The 18,096-nt window shown below is 43.4% G+C and overlaps 3 protein-coding genes across 4 annotated transcripts; 2 read left to right on the top strand and 1 right to left on the bottom strand.

Annotated features, from left to right (window-relative positions):
• The first annotated feature begins 2,024 nt into the window (after positions 1-2,024).
• Positions 2,025-6,612, top strand: LOC128261073 (protein suppressor of forked). The gene is made up of 9 exons (XM_052994517.1): positions 2,025-2,323; positions 2,394-2,716; positions 3,018-3,293; positions 3,367-3,670; positions 3,970-4,161; positions 4,230-4,643; positions 4,727-4,834; positions 5,662-5,962; positions 6,040-6,612. The coding sequence occupies exons 1-9, from the start codon at positions 2,288-2,290 to the stop codon at positions 6,285-6,287; spliced, it is 2,202 nt and encodes a 733-aa protein (XP_052850477.1). The 5' UTR covers positions 2,025-2,287; the 3' UTR covers positions 6,288-6,612.
• Positions 6,613-6,749: 137 nt separating this feature from the next.
• LOC128261069 (uncharacterized) lies at positions 6,750-13,534 on the bottom strand. Its single transcript, XM_052994509.1, has 3 exons — positions 13,107-13,534; positions 11,583-12,085; positions 6,750-10,433 (listed from the first exon to the last, which is right to left on the bottom strand). Exons 2-3 carry the CDS (start codon positions 12,051-12,053, stop codon positions 7,998-8,000), a joined length of 2,907 nt encoding a protein of 968 aa, XP_052850469.1. The 5' UTR covers positions 12,054-12,085; positions 13,107-13,534; the 3' UTR covers positions 6,750-7,997.
• A 1,356-nt stretch (positions 13,535-14,890) lies between these two features.
• LOC128261086 (AT-rich binding protein) lies at positions 14,891-16,800 on the top strand. Of its 2 annotated transcripts, none has more exons than XM_052994538.1 (2): positions 14,891-15,193; positions 15,258-16,800. In XM_052994538.1, the coding sequence occupies exons 1-2, from the start codon at positions 15,014-15,016 to the stop codon at positions 16,320-16,322; spliced, it is 1,245 nt and encodes a 414-aa protein (XP_052850498.1). In that variant the 5' UTR covers positions 14,891-15,013; the 3' UTR covers positions 16,323-16,800. The 2 variants fall into 2 exon arrangements, with proteins under 2 accessions (XP_052850498.1, XP_052850499.1); XM_052994539.1 differs by having other exon boundaries at positions 15,261-16,800.
• The last annotated feature ends 1,296 nt before the right edge of the window (positions 16,801-18,096 follow it).

Here is an 18,096-nt window from a genome sequence, read left to right on the forward strand (position 1 = left end):
GACTTACGAAGTAAATTAAATTAAATTTTTTTTAAATTTACCAGTTTTGCGGATCCTAAAAAGATGCGTGGGCAGAAGTGGGTTAAGTCTCCCAGTTTTTCCCTGCGACAGTCTCACACTAATCTCCTGCGCTTTTGCAAGTGTGTGTGAGGAAAAGTTGACGATACAAATAATTGGCGTGTTTATTTGCGGCGAAAGAGGCGCCAGCAGAAAAGCAAAAATAAATGGCAACGAAAGTGAGTGTGCGGCCCTCCACAGTAGGCAATGCCACTGTGACAGGAGAAAGGGGCGAAAAGAAAGGTGAAATGCCACTTAAATATGAGTTTTAAACCATGCACAATTAGAAGCCAGGCAATGCATTAGCATTAGTGAGTGTTCGTGTGAAAGGGATACACACACACAGTGTGTGCTCCACTTTGAAACACAAAAGCGCGTCTGTGTGACACACTTATTGCGCCTTATCACACACACACACACACACACAAACACACACGGGCAATGGGAGAGGGAAAGGGAGAGTGGCGCACCGCACGTACGTTTTTCTTCTTCCCTTGCTTGTCGGTCAATAAACCGTCAGCGGATCAACAAGAAGCATAGAGAGAGAGAGAGCGAGAGAGGAGGGAAAGAGCCAAGCGGCAACAGGGATAAGGACCTGCAGCTCTGGCATTGAATAATTGATTTGACTGAAAGCCAAGTAAAGAGAGACTAACAAAATAGAGCGTATTGATTGCGATTGAGATTGCTTACCCAAAATGTACCGCTATGCCATCCAACAACAGCTGGTCGTGGCTCCTGCTCAGCACCTGTGTGTGCGTGTCGCTCTCCTGGAATTCAATACGAATACGCTTGTGTGCGTAAGCGACTAACTCCGATTGCACTTGTCCCTTGTACACTCACTTTATTTTTGGCAATTTTTGTAATTGATAAATAAACACTCTCCTTTTATTCAGTTTTGCGAATTTTTCCCGATTTATCTTACGGCTGGTAAATGCGTTTCGTTTCGTTTGATTGTAACGTTTTTTTTCTATTTCTCGAGTTTCAGCCAGTGTGGCCGAATAACGACACTTAAATATTCCGATACATAACGCATTCGTTTAATATTACACTGATATACCAATAAAATTAATTGGGGTATTCTTTGCAGAATCAAACAATTTCAGCCAGCTATTCTATTCAAATTCAACTTTTTAGATATTTAAGCAACAACCTCTAAATATAAAATTTAACATGAGCAATTTAATGCCGTTCTTCAAATGCTTGAAATTGGTTTGACTTCTTAAATTTAGCTAATTAATCCTACTATTCAATTGAAATCATTTGATTTACTTGTTCACTCATTGTTTTAAAAATAAACTATAAGGCCTGCCTCCATATTTTGGAACCTCGTTGTTCTTTATGTTTGTAAGCAAATTTAAAAAAATTATATGTCTCAGAAAATATTGGTTGAAACATACATTTTTCGTAGATATATCAACATTTTAGCAATCCAAATAAATATGTTGACCATTATTTGTATTAGAACTTCAAATAATTATCTTGATTTTTATTAACAAAACAATTAATTTTAACCGATCATTATTTAATTAATAATTTATAAGGCACCTTTTTGCAAACAATGCCCACTGTAATTGTGTTTAGTACTTTGAAATTCTCGGTATGTTTTGGTATTTTAGTACAGATGCCCCGCCGAGTTGCCGTTATTTGTGAGACTTTAGCAATTATCGATATTATCTTCATCGATAGCATTTTTTCTTTTCTAAGGATTTTAAGGATTTGTAAATAAATATTATTATTTTATTTATTATTATACATATATATATATTATTATATTTGATATAAAAATTTTAAATATGTTGGTTTAAATTAATTTAAATTGTATTTTAATGAAAATAATTAAGTGCAAAATATTATTGAATATAATAATAATAATAATATATCTAAACTGTTGGGATAGTCTAAGAAGAAACAAACGTGGCGGCCGTAGCCCAACCGCCGATACTATCGATACGATAAATGACAGCTCTAGTTTTCAGCCGGATAATCGTTGTCGGTATCGAAGCCGCATTGCAAATAATTATTTATTATTTAAGCGGTTTTAAAGCGTGGCCTCGAGCGATTTGCCAGCGATATTTGCCAGCGTCTAGTCCGCCGACAGAGAAGGTACGATCCGGGCCAAAGTAGAAGTGAGCAGGACAGCGGCAAGGGCGGGAAAAAACGCCGGCAAAACGTCGGGACAAAACAACAACAAACAGTGCAGAGGCAGGAACAGGAAGCAACAACAACAACAATGTCGTCGGCAAGGGATCTTATCAAAATTGACATAGTAAGTGAAATTGGAGCAATTAAATGGGCAAATTCTAATGTTAATGTGAATGTAACCCAATGGCCACCAGGAATGGGGCATGGAGCGTCTGGTGCGGGCCCAACAAGTGGTGGAGCTGCGTCCCTACGACATCGAGTCCTGGAGCGTCATGATCCGCGAGGCCCAAACGCGTCCCATCCACGAGGTGCGCAGCCTGTACGAATCGCTGGTCAACGTGTTCCCCACCACCGCCCGCTACTGGAAGCTGTACATCGAGATGGAGATGCGCAGCCGGTACTACGAACGCGTGGAGAAGCTCTTCCAGCGGTGTCTGGTCAAGATCCTGAACATCGATCTCTGGAAGCTCTACCTAACCTACGTGAAGGAAACCAAGTCGGGTCTCAGCACACACAAGTGAGTATTGAGGTTATATGGTTGATTTAAGATTTGGCTTATTCCTGAAAATACCTAGTTTTACATTAGTTTCGTAAAACGAAGCGGTGAACTACTTCATACTGGATATCCGGAGGATTACTATACTCCTTTTATTTGTGCACGCAGATCAAGTTTAAGATCGGACTTATAGCTGTCATGGGAAAAATGCCGCTTATTTTGAGAAAATCTATTTGTTTTTGCGTAATAAGTTGTTTTAAAACCACTTTAAATTAAATTAAGACAAGCTTCAAATATATATGTAACTTACCTCCTTTTCCAGGGAAAAAATGGCTCAGGCTTATGATTTCGCCCTGGAGAAGATCGGCATGGACCTGCACTCGTTCAGCATCTGGCAGGATTATATATACTTTCTGCGCGGCGTTGAAGCCGTTGGCAATTATGCGGAGAACCAGAAGATCACCGCCGTGCGCCGCGTCTACCAAAAGGCGGTGGTTACGCCCATCGTGGGCATTGAGCAGCTGTGGAAGGACTACATCGCCTTCGAGCAGAACATAAACCCGATCATATCCGAGAAGATGAGCCTGGAGCGATCCAAGTATGTTTTCCACGCATCTCCGGCAGCAGTATCTTTGTAAAGTGACCCACTTTCTTTTTTTTTCTATAACCAGAGACTACATGAACGCGCGCCGCGTGGCCAAGGAGCTGGAGTACCACACAAAGGGCCTCAATCGCAACCTGCCCGCTGTTCCGCCCACACTCACCAAGGAGGAGGTGAAGCAGGTGGAGCTGTGGAAGCGCTTCATCACGTACGAGAAGTCCAATCCGTTGCGCACCGAAGACACGGCCCTGGTCACCCGCCGCGTAATGTTCGCCACGGAGCAGTGCCTGCTGGTGCTCACCCACCATCCGGCCGTGTGGCACCAGGCCTCCCAGTTCCTGGACACCAGTGCTCGCGTGCTCACCGAGAAAGGCGTGCGTACTAGTGGTGCAACCACCTTCTGCGTTCCTGAAGTCAAGCAAATAGACTGGATTTTGGCCATTGCCCCATGCTGGGCGACGGTCAAGATCAAAAACGAAATCAAACATAGTCTCTTGTTCGCTGGGAAGTGTCGCCCCTCGGGTAAAGGAGCACGCGGTGGCCGAATGCAGATCCGATCCCGTTCTGCCGCTTGCTCCATTGCCCTTGGCCAGGCCGCACGCGTTTTACTCTCTCTATTGACTAAGCCAAACTCTGTCTATTCCTCAGCTAATTGCTTTTGCCTACTTTACAGGACGTCCAGGCGGCAAAGATCTTTGCGGATGAGTGTGCCAATATACTGGAACGCTCCATCAACGGCGTGCTGAACCGGAATGCTTTGCTCTATTTCGCCTATGCGGACTTCGAGGAGGGAAGGTTGAAGTACGAGAAGGTGCACTCCATGTACAACAAGCTGCTACAGCTACCGGACATCGATCCCACACTGGTAGGAGCACATGATATTCAGGATCGCATGCATGAACAGAAAACTAATTTGAAACAATATGTGTGTAGGTGTATGTTCAGTACATGAAGTTCGCCCGTCGTGCCGAGGGCATCAAGTCGGCCCGTGGCATCTTCAAGAAGGCTCGCGAGGATGTGCGCTCGCGTTACCACATTTTTGTGGCCGCTGCTCTGATGGAGTACTATTGCTCCAAGGACAAGGAAATCGCCTTCCGGATCTTCGAGCTGGGACTTAAGCGGTTTGGCGGCAGTCCAGAGTACGTGATGTGCTACATTGACTACCTATCGCATCTGAACGAGGACAACAACACGCGCGTCCTATTCGAGCGCGTACTCAGCTCCGGCGGTTTGTCGCCGCACAAGAGCGTGGAGGTTTGGAACCGCTTCCTCGAGTTCGAGTCCAACATCGGCGATCTGTCCAGTATCGTCAAGGTGGAACGCCGCCGCAGTGCCGTCTTCGAGAACGTGCGTACTTTGATCATTTTCGTTATTGATTGGCTTAAGCTAAACATTTTACTTACTTGCTACTCTGCTTACTTGTCCTAAAGCTTAAAGAGTACGAGGGCAAGGAGACCGCCCAGCTGGTGGACCGCTACAAGTTCCTGGACCTCTATCCCTGCACCAGCACCGAGCTCAAGTCCATAGGATATGCCGAGGTGAGTTGTCCTGAATATTTATAAGTGTCTAACAAAAAACTATGATCGCATTCCTAACTTCTACATTTCTTGACGAAAGTTTTCCTAGTTTTATTTTATTTAACATACTTGAGCAAAATAATTTTGTTTTACACATATAGGGATAAAAAACAACAACTTGATGTTGAAATGATAAGATCCGTATTTTTTTTATAAGTAAGTAATTTTAATTACTTAATTACTTAATTTCTCTCACACATTGAAAAACTCTGCTTATTGAAAATGAAAGAATGAGAAGCTTCTGCTCTGTAAGTGGGAGCGAGAGTGAGATAGTTTAAAAATATATGGGAAATATATGTTTTTGGCAGTCCTAAGCGCATTTAATTATAAGAAATCAAGCTTTTCTTAGCTTCAACTCTTTGCTTAAATCATAATTATAAGAGTTCTTAATAAATTTTAGTGAGCTTCTCAAAATAACAAAAGCCACATTCAAAAAAAAAAAAATAAACATCCATAGATTAAAAATTTATTGTGTTATTAGCCTAAATATATTCATAATTTGATTTTATTGACCCAGATCACTACACTTTTAGTCACCGGATAAAAAATTCAGCGAAAGGACATTTCCTTGAATTTTTTTTTAAATAGGTATTAATATTTTATTAATAGTAAATAATTTTAAATAAAAAAAATGTTTTTAATATATGTTCGTTGAAATAATATATTTTATTCATAGTATAATAGTTTTCGTTGGAAAAATACCCGAAAATGTTATTTATTTTTAAAAGAGAAAACCCTTAAATATGCAATTTTGTATAATTACTAATTTACAACTTGTGATCTTGCAGAATGTGGGCATCATCCTGAACAAGGTGGGTGGTGGAGTGCAAAGCCAAAACAACGGAGAGACTGAGGCGGATAGCGAGGCGGCGGCACCACTGCCACGACCGGACTTCTCCCAGATGATTCCGTTCAAGCCGCGCCCGTGCGCCCACCCCGGTGCCCATCCCCTCGCCGGCGGTGTCTTTCCGCAACCACCTGCTCTGGCCGCCTTGTGCGCCACCCTGCCGCCGCCGAACTCCTTCCGCGGACCCTTCGTCAGCGTGGAGCTGCTCTTCGACATCTTCATGCGCCTCAATCTGCCCGACTGTGAGTGTTCTTGCTGGCAATTGTTTAAATTACACTCACTAATACTGCTTTTCACCTCCTCCCGCCTCCCGCCTTAGCTGCACCGCAACCGAATGGCGACAACGAATTGTCGCCGAAGATCTTTGATTTGGCCAAGTCGGTGCACTGGATCGTGGACACAAGTACGTATACGGGTGTGCAGCACAGTGTTACGGCCATTCCTCCGCGCCGGAGACGTTTATTGCCCGGTGGCGATGACAGTGACGACGATCTGCAGACCGCCGTGCCGCCCACGCACGACATTTACCGCCTGCGGCAGCTAAAGCGCTTTGCCAAGTCCAATTGAGGTCCTTTGTCCAGCCAGATTTGCACTTATTTTTTTAACTAACGCATTTACAACAAATACACGGAAATGGAACAAGACGGATTAGGTTTCATTATGCTGGAGCATGTATGGATGTATTGTCATCACGAAAAGGTATAGATGTTAAGAATTTCCAGGCACGAGATAACGTATTATTTTTGTCCACATAATTGTGTACTACATTTTTTTATTATTTGTTAAAAGTATATAAACTAAACAATTTAAGTACAACTACATTTTGTTCATTTCAAGATCAGGAAAATATAATCTGTGTAAATAAATAAGTGAAACCATAATTTTTGAATAACTACATTTACTTAATTTAATGGAAATAACAAAAAATTTATTAAAACAAGTAACCTTGCAGTTGTAAAAAATCATGAATTCTCTATGAAAGTCCTATAGCATGTTTTTCCATCGTTTATATGGTAGATAAACGATCTGTAAGGGAATAAAAATAAAAATTACAATAAAAGATATTGAACTAAAACTTAATGAAATAAAACAATCAAAAACGAAATAAAATAAAATACACAACATTAATTAATATCTTATGAATAACTTTAAAACATCAGGACGTATGTGTTATATATTGCAGTTATCATGAATTTTATACCTATCATGAATTTTCTACCTATTGCAACGAATTTAAAAATTTCTATGAGTATTTAGAAAATCTAACGAGAATATAGATTTTTATACAACCTAAGAATATCCCGTTTCATTTGCTCATATCTTTTAATTTTTTTTTTTTACCGATTAAATGAAAATTTTTTCAGTTAAAAGAGGAGTAGGGTTAAGTCGTAAAAAAGACCAATTTGTGTTTTTTTTTAAAGAGTTTAAATCTATTCCTAACAACCAATAATCATTATGGTAAAGCATTTGAGTTAAATATTTTGTTAACTTTTCATAAAGAAATATTTAAAAATCCGCCAATGACCGTAGTAATTTGTTTTTAAGTTTAAACAAAAAAAAATTCTTTATCGACTACAGTTATAATGCAAAAAATGTATAAAAATGATCTTTAAACCGTACTCCCCCTTAAAGGAATTTGCCTGGCTAAATTGTGGAAAGCTTCTGTGGGTTTTCCTTTAAAGAAACAAAAATTGTATATTTACTAAGGCAAACGAGTCATCCTCTTCAATTTTTTTATATATGTCATCCAAGTAGGATGTAGCAGGCTCAAGGATCACTTCTCGATAACTTCAGCTGGCAAGCATCTCCTGCGGTGGTTGTAGGATTCCTTTTTTATATGGGTAATCTGCCGGACATCTACTCTATAACTTGTTCATATAGGTTTTTTTTTTTTTGTATACTGGTAAAGGGATAGGAGGTGCCGGGTTCAAGGCCCACTCCTCCATAACTTGTGCTTGTAAGTTTCTGCGTCTTTTTGGGTAGGGGTTCCGGGCTCAAGGTTCACTCCCTTCAAACTTCTGCGTGTAGGTTTCCTTTTTCTATATGGATAAAGCTATAGGAGGTGCCAGGCTCAAAGCTCACTCCACCATTACTTCTGCCGGCAGACATCGCTTGTTATGATTGTGCGTTTCCACTTCCTATGTGGATAAAGGTATAGGAGATGAAAAATACAGAGCTCACTCCTCTATATATATGTTTTGCTTGTAGCTTTCTTTTTCCATATGGGTAAAGGAATAGGAGGTGTAGGGTTTAAGGCTCTGGCTCAACGCTCAACGCTCACTCCTCCATAACTTCAACCGGCAGACAGCGGCGACGGTGCTTGTAGAGACCGGCGTACTGGGCGAACCGCTTGCCGCAGGACGGGCATGCGTAGCGCTTCTCGCTGCGATGGAGGTTGAGGTGGGCGTAGTAGGCACTGCCCACGACGAAGGCTCGCGAGCAGTAGGGGCACACCTTGTCGCGGATGTTGAGATGGGCGCGCATGTGCCGGTCCCGCTCGTGGGCCGTAAAGAACGCCTTGTCGCAGCGGGTGCACGGATGGTCGCGCTGGTTGCGATGCCGCTTGACATGCTGGTTCAGTTTGCTGGCATTCACGAATCCCCGGGCGCAGTGCTCGCAGACGTAGGGCAACTCCTTGGTGTGGCTGCGCTCGTGGACTCGCAGGGCCGTCGAGCTGAAGAACTTCTTGGGGCACTCGCAGCAGGCGTGGGTACGTTGGCCCAGATGGCGCCGCAAATGGGCCAGCAAACTGTTCCGCAGGGTGAACTTTAGTCCGCAGATGTGGCATATGTTGGCCAGCTCATCGTTCTGCTCCTCCGTCGCCGCCCCCGCCTCCATGGGCTTGCGGCTACTCTGACGGCGACGTACCATGAAGTACTGCCCATCCAGGGACTTCTCCACCTCCGCGTGCACGTTGCGCTCGTGCTGCAGGTAGTCGGTGCGCCGCTTGAAGGAGGCCGGACACCGGGCACACTGGAAGGGGGCCACGTGGAGCTCGAGGAAGCGCAGCGCCTCGTAGTATTCGTACTTGGGCGTCCAGGGCTCCGACTTCTTGGTGGCCGCCATGCGGGCCTCCTTACAGTGGCGATACTGGCAGCGGAACTCGATCAGGCGACTCTTCAGCCGCTCCACCGTCAGCTGCAGGTTGCACTCCTCCTGCAGCCGGGTGCACAACGACTCCAGCTGGCGCTGACGCTGCCGCCGCTTCGTGTAGTCCGGATGGTCGGTGCACCACAGCTGGGCATAGCCCTGGTACACCGCTATGATCTTCAGGTTGCTGTCCCGCTGGTTGAGCGTCTTCTGCAGCTCGCTGCCGCTGATCGGTAGCACGTCGTCCAGGAAGCGGAACTCTGCGAACAGGTTCCACTGGGGCGTGGCATCCGCATCCGCATCCGCCTCCTGGCCCTGGGTCTGGGTCTGCGCCTGGCGCTGCTTCTCCCTGCGATAGTACTTGCTGTAGTCGGTGATCTTGCGGTGCAGCATCTGCCAGGTGAGGCGATGTGAGCCACCGGACGCGGAGTTCAGCTCCTCCGTGATGGCCTGCCAGGCCAGTCGTCGCTGGCCGCGATCATGGTAGTCCAGGTGATTGGGGTCCCACAGGCAGACATGCGAGCGGTACAGACGGATCAGCTCCAGCGTTTCCTGGTGACCCAAGCGATGGCGTTGCCCGCCCTCTGGCCGATCCTCCTCCTCAATGGCGACCATTGCGCTGGCATCCTCCAGTTGGGCAGCGGCACAGGCCTCGGCCAGGGTGATCTGCCCATCTCCATTCTCTAGGGGATCGGTATTGGGATCGGTATTGGGATCGGGTTGAGCCAGCTTTTCCCTCAGCAGTTCGACGGCCTGCTGGGTTTCCTTCGCCACCAGCTCCTTCTCCTCGCTCAACACCGCCCTGAGCTGCTCCCCCAGCAGCTGGTGCCCCGATGTGGTGCCACCCCGGTGATCCATCTGCCGCACCTCATCACAGCCCACCTGGACGTGCATCTGGTGACCCAGCAGATTCTCGAAGATCTTGCCGCACACGGCGCACACATACGGATCGATGTGCTTGTGCAGGAACTCCATTTCCGCATAGTGCTCGAATCCGGACACAAAATCCGCCTGCCTGCCCTCCACCACACTCTGCAGGTAGGCGATCTTCTCCAGGCGATAGCGTTTGCGCAGCGATTGCAGCCGCCGCTGGATGACCACCGGCGACAGGCTGATCCCCGACAGACGCAGGGCCAGCTGAAGGCCCATAATGGCCTCCTGTCGCCGGCGCACCGTCGCCGTGCATCTCACCCGCTTGTGGGCGTTGTGCCACAGCACCGGATAGTGCTCGTACAGCTCCAGCAGGCGGGCGTTCTCGCGGGCGTAGTGACGCTGCCGCTTCAGCAGCGACTGCTGTTCGCACAGGAAGCTCAGCTGGTCGAAGTGGGCGAACCGGGCCACCTCGTCCGCCAGCTCGCCGTCGGCCACCACACGCTCCCGCTGCTTGAGATACCGCTGGCACAGCGTCGACATCCGGATCCGCACGTCCGTCACGCTGAAGGTGCGGCCGCAGTAGGCGCCCCATGCGTCCGTGATCCGGCGCCAGGAGTCGCGGCACAGCACCATGTCGTGGAACTGCGCGTGCGTCTGGTTCCAGAGGCGCGGCTCCGAGCGGTACAGCTCGATCAGGCGGTCCACATGCTGCCTGGTCAGGCGCTGGCCAGCCGGCACGGGCGATGCCTCCTGGGGAAACGGGATTGGAAGGATGGAAACGGTGTTAGGATGGCCTGGCCATACGATATACAATATACTATATATGTATGTACATACATGTATGCAATGGCCATACAATTATTACATCGTAAAACATCTCTAGGTTATTGACCTTCATTTTCAAGTTGTTTCGAGAGTTAGTTTTGGAGATACAGCTTTTAATGTCACTTGAAACGCGTTTAAACACGTTTTTTTTGAACACTGTGTTTGTTTTTTAATTCGGTTGTCAGGATTTCTAGCGAAGTATTCAATTTTTTCACAGGCCCTTCAAGATTCAATTTACAGCCGATTTTTCTTTTTTCAATAATAACAATTAAACAAATTAAAAACGCCCAATAAAGTTTACAAAAATTAACATTTTATGTAAAATTGTCTGTCAAAAATACAATTTTCCTTTTTTTGTTTTTTCCCTTGTCCAACTCCTAGTTTATGGTCTTAATTAAAACACATATTTTTTATTTTTTACAACTGATTATCCTGCAAAAAGTTCTGCTGTCAAGTATTTTATATTTTTTCACAAAATCTTTATTGAATATATATATTTCAGAAACAAAAATGTTTGAATAAAAATGTAGTTAAATTTTAAAAGCTTTTAAATAATGTAAAAAATTATGATTAAAAATTTTGATGGCATACTAAGAACCAAAAGCGTATTTTTAAAGCTTTCTTAACATTCTAAGTATTTTTTTGAATTTCATTAGAAATTTGTACATTTTTACATCTTTAAACTGATATGTAGCCTGATGGGAGTTGTACACCCAAAAAAGGACGAAAGTACTTAGCAGATTGTATTTAATATTACCAATATTTGTACTTAATATTCGTACTTTTTTTTAAAATTATTATTTTATGTTATTTGATCTTTATTTTTCATTGTCTTTTGATTAGTGATTCGAAACGAGGTAAAGATAAGTGTTCTTCCCATTGTAATTAATTATATGTTAACTAAAAGTTTTTGTGTACCTTGATCCTCGATCTATAAACTCGGAATTGACGGATTTGTACTTGATAATGAAACTTTCGGATTTAAACGTCTTAATCAGAGATGATAATACTCTAGAGATTGCTGTATCACCCCCTAATACATACATAATTAGCTCTTTAAAAAAACGCACTCACCTCCACTGTGGAATCTGGAACTTGTAGGGGTTCTGTAGCATCTTCAATTCCCAATTCTCCTGTTTTTCGCGACGTTTTTAACAGTTCTTCGCCAGCCTTGCCCAGTTCCGCATCCGCAACCATATCCACTTCTGCCAAGTGCTCGTCAGGTTCACCTGGCAGCATCTCCTCCTCGATGGCGTTCAATTGCAGCACCAGTTGCTGCTTGAGTTCATTGTCCTCGCCATTGGTCCGCTGCTCCGCCAGCACCTCCTGCATGAGATCATCTTCGGGAATGGCTCCGGATGAGGTGGCCCCATCGGCTTCATCGGCTTGCGTTTCGGGTGCCTGCCAATCGGAGTGCCACACGTCCATGTGCTCCGGAAACTCGGAGAGGGCGCACAAGGGCCGCTCCTCGCACAGGGAACACTCGATGGCATAGAGCTCGCCGGCACAATTCCAGGTGTAAACGCTGCCGCACCGCTGACGCATCTCGTCGATTGGCACCTCCACGTGGGAGTATTCTAAAAAAAAGGAAAAAAAAAAGGAAAGGACACTGGTAAAAAAAGAATTATATCCAAGTATTTCATATTCGATTTATACAGGTTTTTAGTTTTGTTGAAATGTTACATTATATATATATAAATATATTTTCAAAACTTTATTTAAATAATAAGCATATTAATTTTAGTAAAAAATTGTTTAAAACAATGTTTTAATATTTAATCATATCGTATATGCAATCTTTCAATTTCAACAATTTTTATTTCGGGAATGCAGTTGCTTATTAAATTATTTTTGAAATGCAAATCTAATTAGTATTTAGTACAACTCGCCGCAAATTACTTTCTTTTAAAAAAGGCCAAGATGTAACAACTCAATTTTTTCAAATTTTCTTAATCTATAAATAATATATACATATCTTAAATAATTTTTGTAAATATACAATTTTAATTCAATTTCCATTTCAATCTATATTTTCTCGTAAATGTAATTATATTTAGTAAATGACAAAAATATGAACAAAACTTAATAATTATTGCGCGCAAGGAAAGTATAAAATTAAATCAATAAAAAAAATCAGGTAATTCACATACATTTCCTTTCTGAAAAGATAGTAAGTGAAAGTAAGAACTGGTGGCAATTCATATACATATGCAGAGCCTTTAACATTAATATTGTTCTGGGAGCATTTTGTAACGGTATATTTAAATGGTTTGGTTTAGGATTATTATACTTTTTGGGTAGTTTTATACATACATAACTTTAACTGCATTTATAACTTTATATATTGAAAGTCATCACTTGTATAATGGGTAGGAAATAAAATTCTAAAAAAGGCCCGGTGCTATTGTTATGTGTTATTATGGTTACAATATATTTTTCTCAGGTGCTATTATTTTGGACACCGTTGTATTCACCACATACATACACACATGTATGAACATACATATTTTAGCGTGATTCACATAGATGGCTTAAAGGTTAGTTAGAGACTCGGTACTAAGTGGATTGTTCCCTATAACGCCTCCTTGGGCTGCTCACCTGTGGGTCACCTGGCGTGGTCACCTCCGCGGGTGGTTTCACTTTTTAAGCCGCCCGAAAATGGCAAAACGCAGAGCGGAGAATGATAACAATAACAGCGGCCGTTTAAATCGGTGAAGTGCGCAAGCGCAAACGTAAACGCAAACGCAGCGCAAGGTGTAATCCCCGAGCGACTGAAGCGGCGACTGCGGCTGCGCGGCCTCTTTCAGTTGCGTTGCGTTGTGTTGTGTTGAATTGAAACTGAAGCTGAAGCTGAAGTTGAATCGACAATCGACTTGAATCGTCGTCGGGGGTTCAGGTTGTGAAAATGGAAATGAAATGCCAACAAAAAGACCGGAGAAGATGAAGACAAAGACAAAGACGAAGAAGCAAAGCAACGGCAAGAGCAGGGGCAACAAACTGGCTCGAATCTGGCTCATAAAAACAACACACAGTCACACATTTATGTATACATATGTACATACATCCATACAAACTTACATCGGCATCTCGTTCGGGCCATTCTTCGCTAGCCCACGTCCATCTCTGACTTCAATTATCCAGCGGCGCGGCAAAGGGGTTAAAGCGGTCAGGATGGGTCTTAAAAAAATATTAGTATATTTTTGATCACACAAAAATGTTGTTCAATAATGCTTAACAATAAGTTTTTGGAGCGTTAACTACCCAAGAGCGAATTTGGTATTGCCCCCATTCCAAACAAGATTATGACTACGTCCTTGTTTCTAACTGTGGTTGTCTCTGCAACTATCTCTTTTTCTCTTTCGGCTTCTTTGCTTTTCTCCCCTTCAATTGAATGGACTCTACTTTGATGTGTGTGTGTTTGTGTGTGCATAACAGGTGCACAAAGGCGTGTCGAAAAAGAGGGGGTAACATTTGCTATTATATTATATATTTACCTATTAGACAGTGTAGACTAACAAGAAGTTAAATAATTTTATTCGATAACCTGATAAATCTATTGTATTGCATACAACTTTATAAAAGAGAGTTTATGCAGTGGTACCTAAAAATTAATATTAATTCATTTTTTCCCATACGCCCATGAGTTTCCTATAGAGTTTTCACTTCTAGCCATATTCCGCTTGATTTTTTTTTTTAATATAATTTGGAAAGAATTCAGGTACTTCGCACACGACAAGTAACGATTTTGAAGAATAGGGGTAACCTTTTGTTTGGGTACGCACAATTCAATTCAAATGGGCAGCTTAATCAATCATTTGAACCCATAATACATACAATTTTTTTTTAATTGAAAAAGATAATTTTTTTAAGTTTTGACTAAATTTTATAAGCATGGTTTGACCTTACTTTTTAAAGTCGCACAAAATTTCTGATATCAGAAGTTTGACGCATATTTCCAACAAGAGTGCAACTAAGTGTTGTAATTAACAATATTCTTAGTAACTTTTACCGCCCCTTTTAGTGAACCAAGTCAGTTACTGCTCCCTGTTTGCATATTGCTTAATACCTTGATATAATCAATAAAAACTTATTATAACTCTATTTCTACTATGCCCCTCGCTAACTTGGCGGAATTGTTAACAAACAATACATTATTGCATTTTAAGACCTTGTAGTTGGACTTGGAATGTTTTACATATATCCCGGATGTTTTTATTGGCGAAAACCACTTTCCCGCCAAGGGAGTGTGACCATTACTTTGAAATAGAAAAATATCAAGTTTTCTTACTAATTTACATGAAAAATTCGCTGTATATTTTTAGTATAAATATAGAAAAATGGTATATTTTGGGGAGTCAGATGGTATTTACTTTAGACTTTTGCGCAGTCACACTGCTTAATACGCAAAACAATAACAAACAAAAAAATTACAAAAAACATAAACATAAACAAACACAAGCACAGGGAGCGAGCGAATCGAATCGAAGCGAAACGACGACGACGCCATGGGTTTTCCGCGCATCCTCAGCAAGAACAACAAGATCTACACGAAGCTGGGCGAGTTCTGTTTGTCGGGGGACAGCTTCTGGATCGTTTGCCACACGTGCCAGGAGGAGCTGCAGACGCAGGATCAGTTCTGGAAGCACATACAGGACGAGCACAACTTCCTGCACGGCGTGGCCAAGGTGGGTTTGCTATTGGTGTGTGACTTTCTCGCCGGCGGGCCCTTAATCTTTGCCCCCTTTGCAGCAGGAGCACAGCCGGACCTCCAGCTACTGCCTCACGGATGTGGAGGCTGCGGCGGCGGCGGCAACGCCCGGTGGTAGCTCCCAGCAGGGCGCCACCGCCGTGAGCGTTCCGCTTGCCCTGTACCACTGCTCCGCCAAGTACTCCGAGGAGGAGCAACGCGAGGTGGAGCTGCACGAGCAGCAGGTTCAGGTGCAGCAGCAAGTGCAGCAGCAGGTGCAACAGCAGCAGCAGCAGCAAGCTCAGCAGGCCCAGCAGCAGGCTCAGCAAGCGCAGCAGCAGCAACAACAGCAGCAGGCCCACCAGCAACACCAACAGCAGGCCCACCAGCAGCTCCAGCAGCAGCGGGATGTGGCCAAGGAGCTGGCCGAGCTGCATGCCAATGCGGTGGCCGCCGCCGCGGCTGCCGCTGCTGTGGTCGCCACTGGAGGCGAGGGAAGCACCCGCAGCAGCAGCGGCATCGACATCAAGATCGAGCCGGCCAGTCTCACACTAACCCCGGAAATGCAGGCTGCTGCAGCGGCTGCCGGGACCATTTACCATCTGCCACAGCTGGTGCCGGCCCCTGTGCCGCCTCCGCCGCCCACGCCGGGATTCGTGAGTGTCAGCGCCAGCACCAGCACCTCCAACACGGTCAGCACCACGCCGCCCAATGTGCTCCACCAGCAGCAACAGCAGCAGCAACAACAGCAGCAGCAACAACAACAGCAGCAGCAGCAGCAACTCAACATGACAGTCGTTCCATCGACGGCAATGGCCGCCGCCATGCTGGCCGCCAGTCAGGAGCAGCTGCCCAAGGACTCCAACAGCACGACGGCCAGCGCCGGGAGCGCTGTGTCCTCGGACGACGGAGAGCGCTGGTATGTCTGCGACTACGAGACGTGCGGCCTGAAGTTCAAGTACAAGTCGCGGATGGAGCTGCACCGGGTGGTGCACAGCAAGGAGCGGCGCTTCAACTGCGAACTGTGCAGTGCCTCCTTCAAGCAGTCGTGCAACCTGTCCACGCACCGCAAGAAGAAGCATGCGCTGAGGGGCATCAAAAGCGAGATACTGCCGCAGCGTTTTTAACTTGCCTTAAGGTCCACCCAATTATCCTCCCCTCCCCCTCCCCCATCACTTGTTTAGCTCACTGCAATGCGAGGCAGCCACTAGGACTAGATTCTAGACTGCAACTCGGCAATTTTGACCTAAGTTTAATGATTACTTTACAAACACCCCCACAGAACTCGCCTGCTTGCCACACGACTACTAATATGGTTTAACCTTTATTTTATGAAAGCCTTTAACAAATGTATACATCTGCAAGGAGCCCCAGAAATCTTTAGGTTTTCCCAGCACTGGAAAATCCGTAGGTGCCACCGAATCTCTATCGTTTCACTCTTGTTAATGAGCAAATGTATAGTTTTAGATAGTTATGTGGCACCTTGATTCGATTTTCGGTTGGAATTTGCTTTTAAAAGAGATTTGTGAGGTTACTTTTTGTACAAAACCTGATTGTAAATTGAAAACTTTCCCGCTGAAACACTCTTGTGGCAGGCAAGTGATCTAAATAATATATATATATATATATATATATATATATATATATATATATATATATATGTATATATATATACAAATATTTTATCTAATGTAGGCTTAGTTTCCCTTGTAAATGTAATGTTAATGTTTAATCGGGGTTATGTTAACCTCCCATTAACTTTTACGCTCTAGATGTACATGCAATCTTTTATATACGGGGTATCCCTAAAGTCTTCAACGATTTTCAGAAGGAATCCGTTGGTGTCCCATAATTTTTAGAGTTTTTGATGTATATTGAAGTAAACTTGCTTAAACTTTAGGAACAAATTTCAAAATTAACTCATTGGTGGGTTTTAAATCGATTCAAAAGTTGAATAGGCTTCTGGGACACCGAGCTTAGTGATTCATTTGAAATTTGGTTGGAAGAGATTTCTGGGACACTCCCGATAGTGGCTAAGATAGTGGCAGTTACAGTTGAACAGGTTAATCTACGTCAGTTGTTCAGTTAGTTACACTCTATATATAAATGTCCTGGGTCTAGTGCGATACGAATGGTAAATGTACCATAAGATCAATCAATCAAAAGCAACCAACTACAGCAGCAACAGCAACACCAATCGAAAACGAAAATACATAAAGAATACCTTACAAATTGTTCTAAACTCAAGAGTTTTTTTATTGTTTGGGAGGTCAAATATTGTTTTCTTAAAAAATCCAATGGCGATTTTCAGATATTAAGTTTCTATTCACCAAAACAATTTTTTTTTGAAACTTTTTCAAAGAATTTATATTTAAACTGTAAAAAGGCTGAAATGTTAAAAACTAACAAGTACAAAAAATTTTAAAAATTTAATTTCTAGAATCTAAATATTAGGTCCAAACAAATAGGTCGTATAGTTTTCGAGATCTCGATGTCGGCTACTGATCCCGACCAAGAATATATCCCAGAGACCGTTACAGACTCGAATTATCGAGATGATTTGATAAGAATCAAGCGGAAGTGTGGCAGAGCCCTAATTATTTATGATTTCCAAACATAATATCGATATATCAAGCCTAAGCTTAATCGATACCACCGGTAGCAACATCGATGCTTCGCCAGCTGCTATCGAGCAGCATTATAGAGCGGGCTTCGATGTTTTCGATGATTTTGGCGGGAAACATCAATGTCTCAAAAATGTTTGAAATTTATTTACTACAGTATATTGAAATAAGAGTTTTAAGAAATTTTGACCATCAAAATCCAAATTATATGATTGGGAAACATGTAATTTCCAATCCTATAATTTTGACTGCAACAGTATACATTTTATCTCATAAT

This window comes from Drosophila gunungcola, assembly GCF_025200985.1.
Source record: "Drosophila gunungcola strain Sukarami chromosome X unlocalized genomic scaffold, Dgunungcola_SK_2 000050F, whole genome shotgun sequence".
NCBI classification, from domain to species: domain Eukaryota; kingdom Metazoa; phylum Arthropoda; class Insecta; order Diptera; family Drosophilidae; genus Drosophila; species Drosophila gunungcola.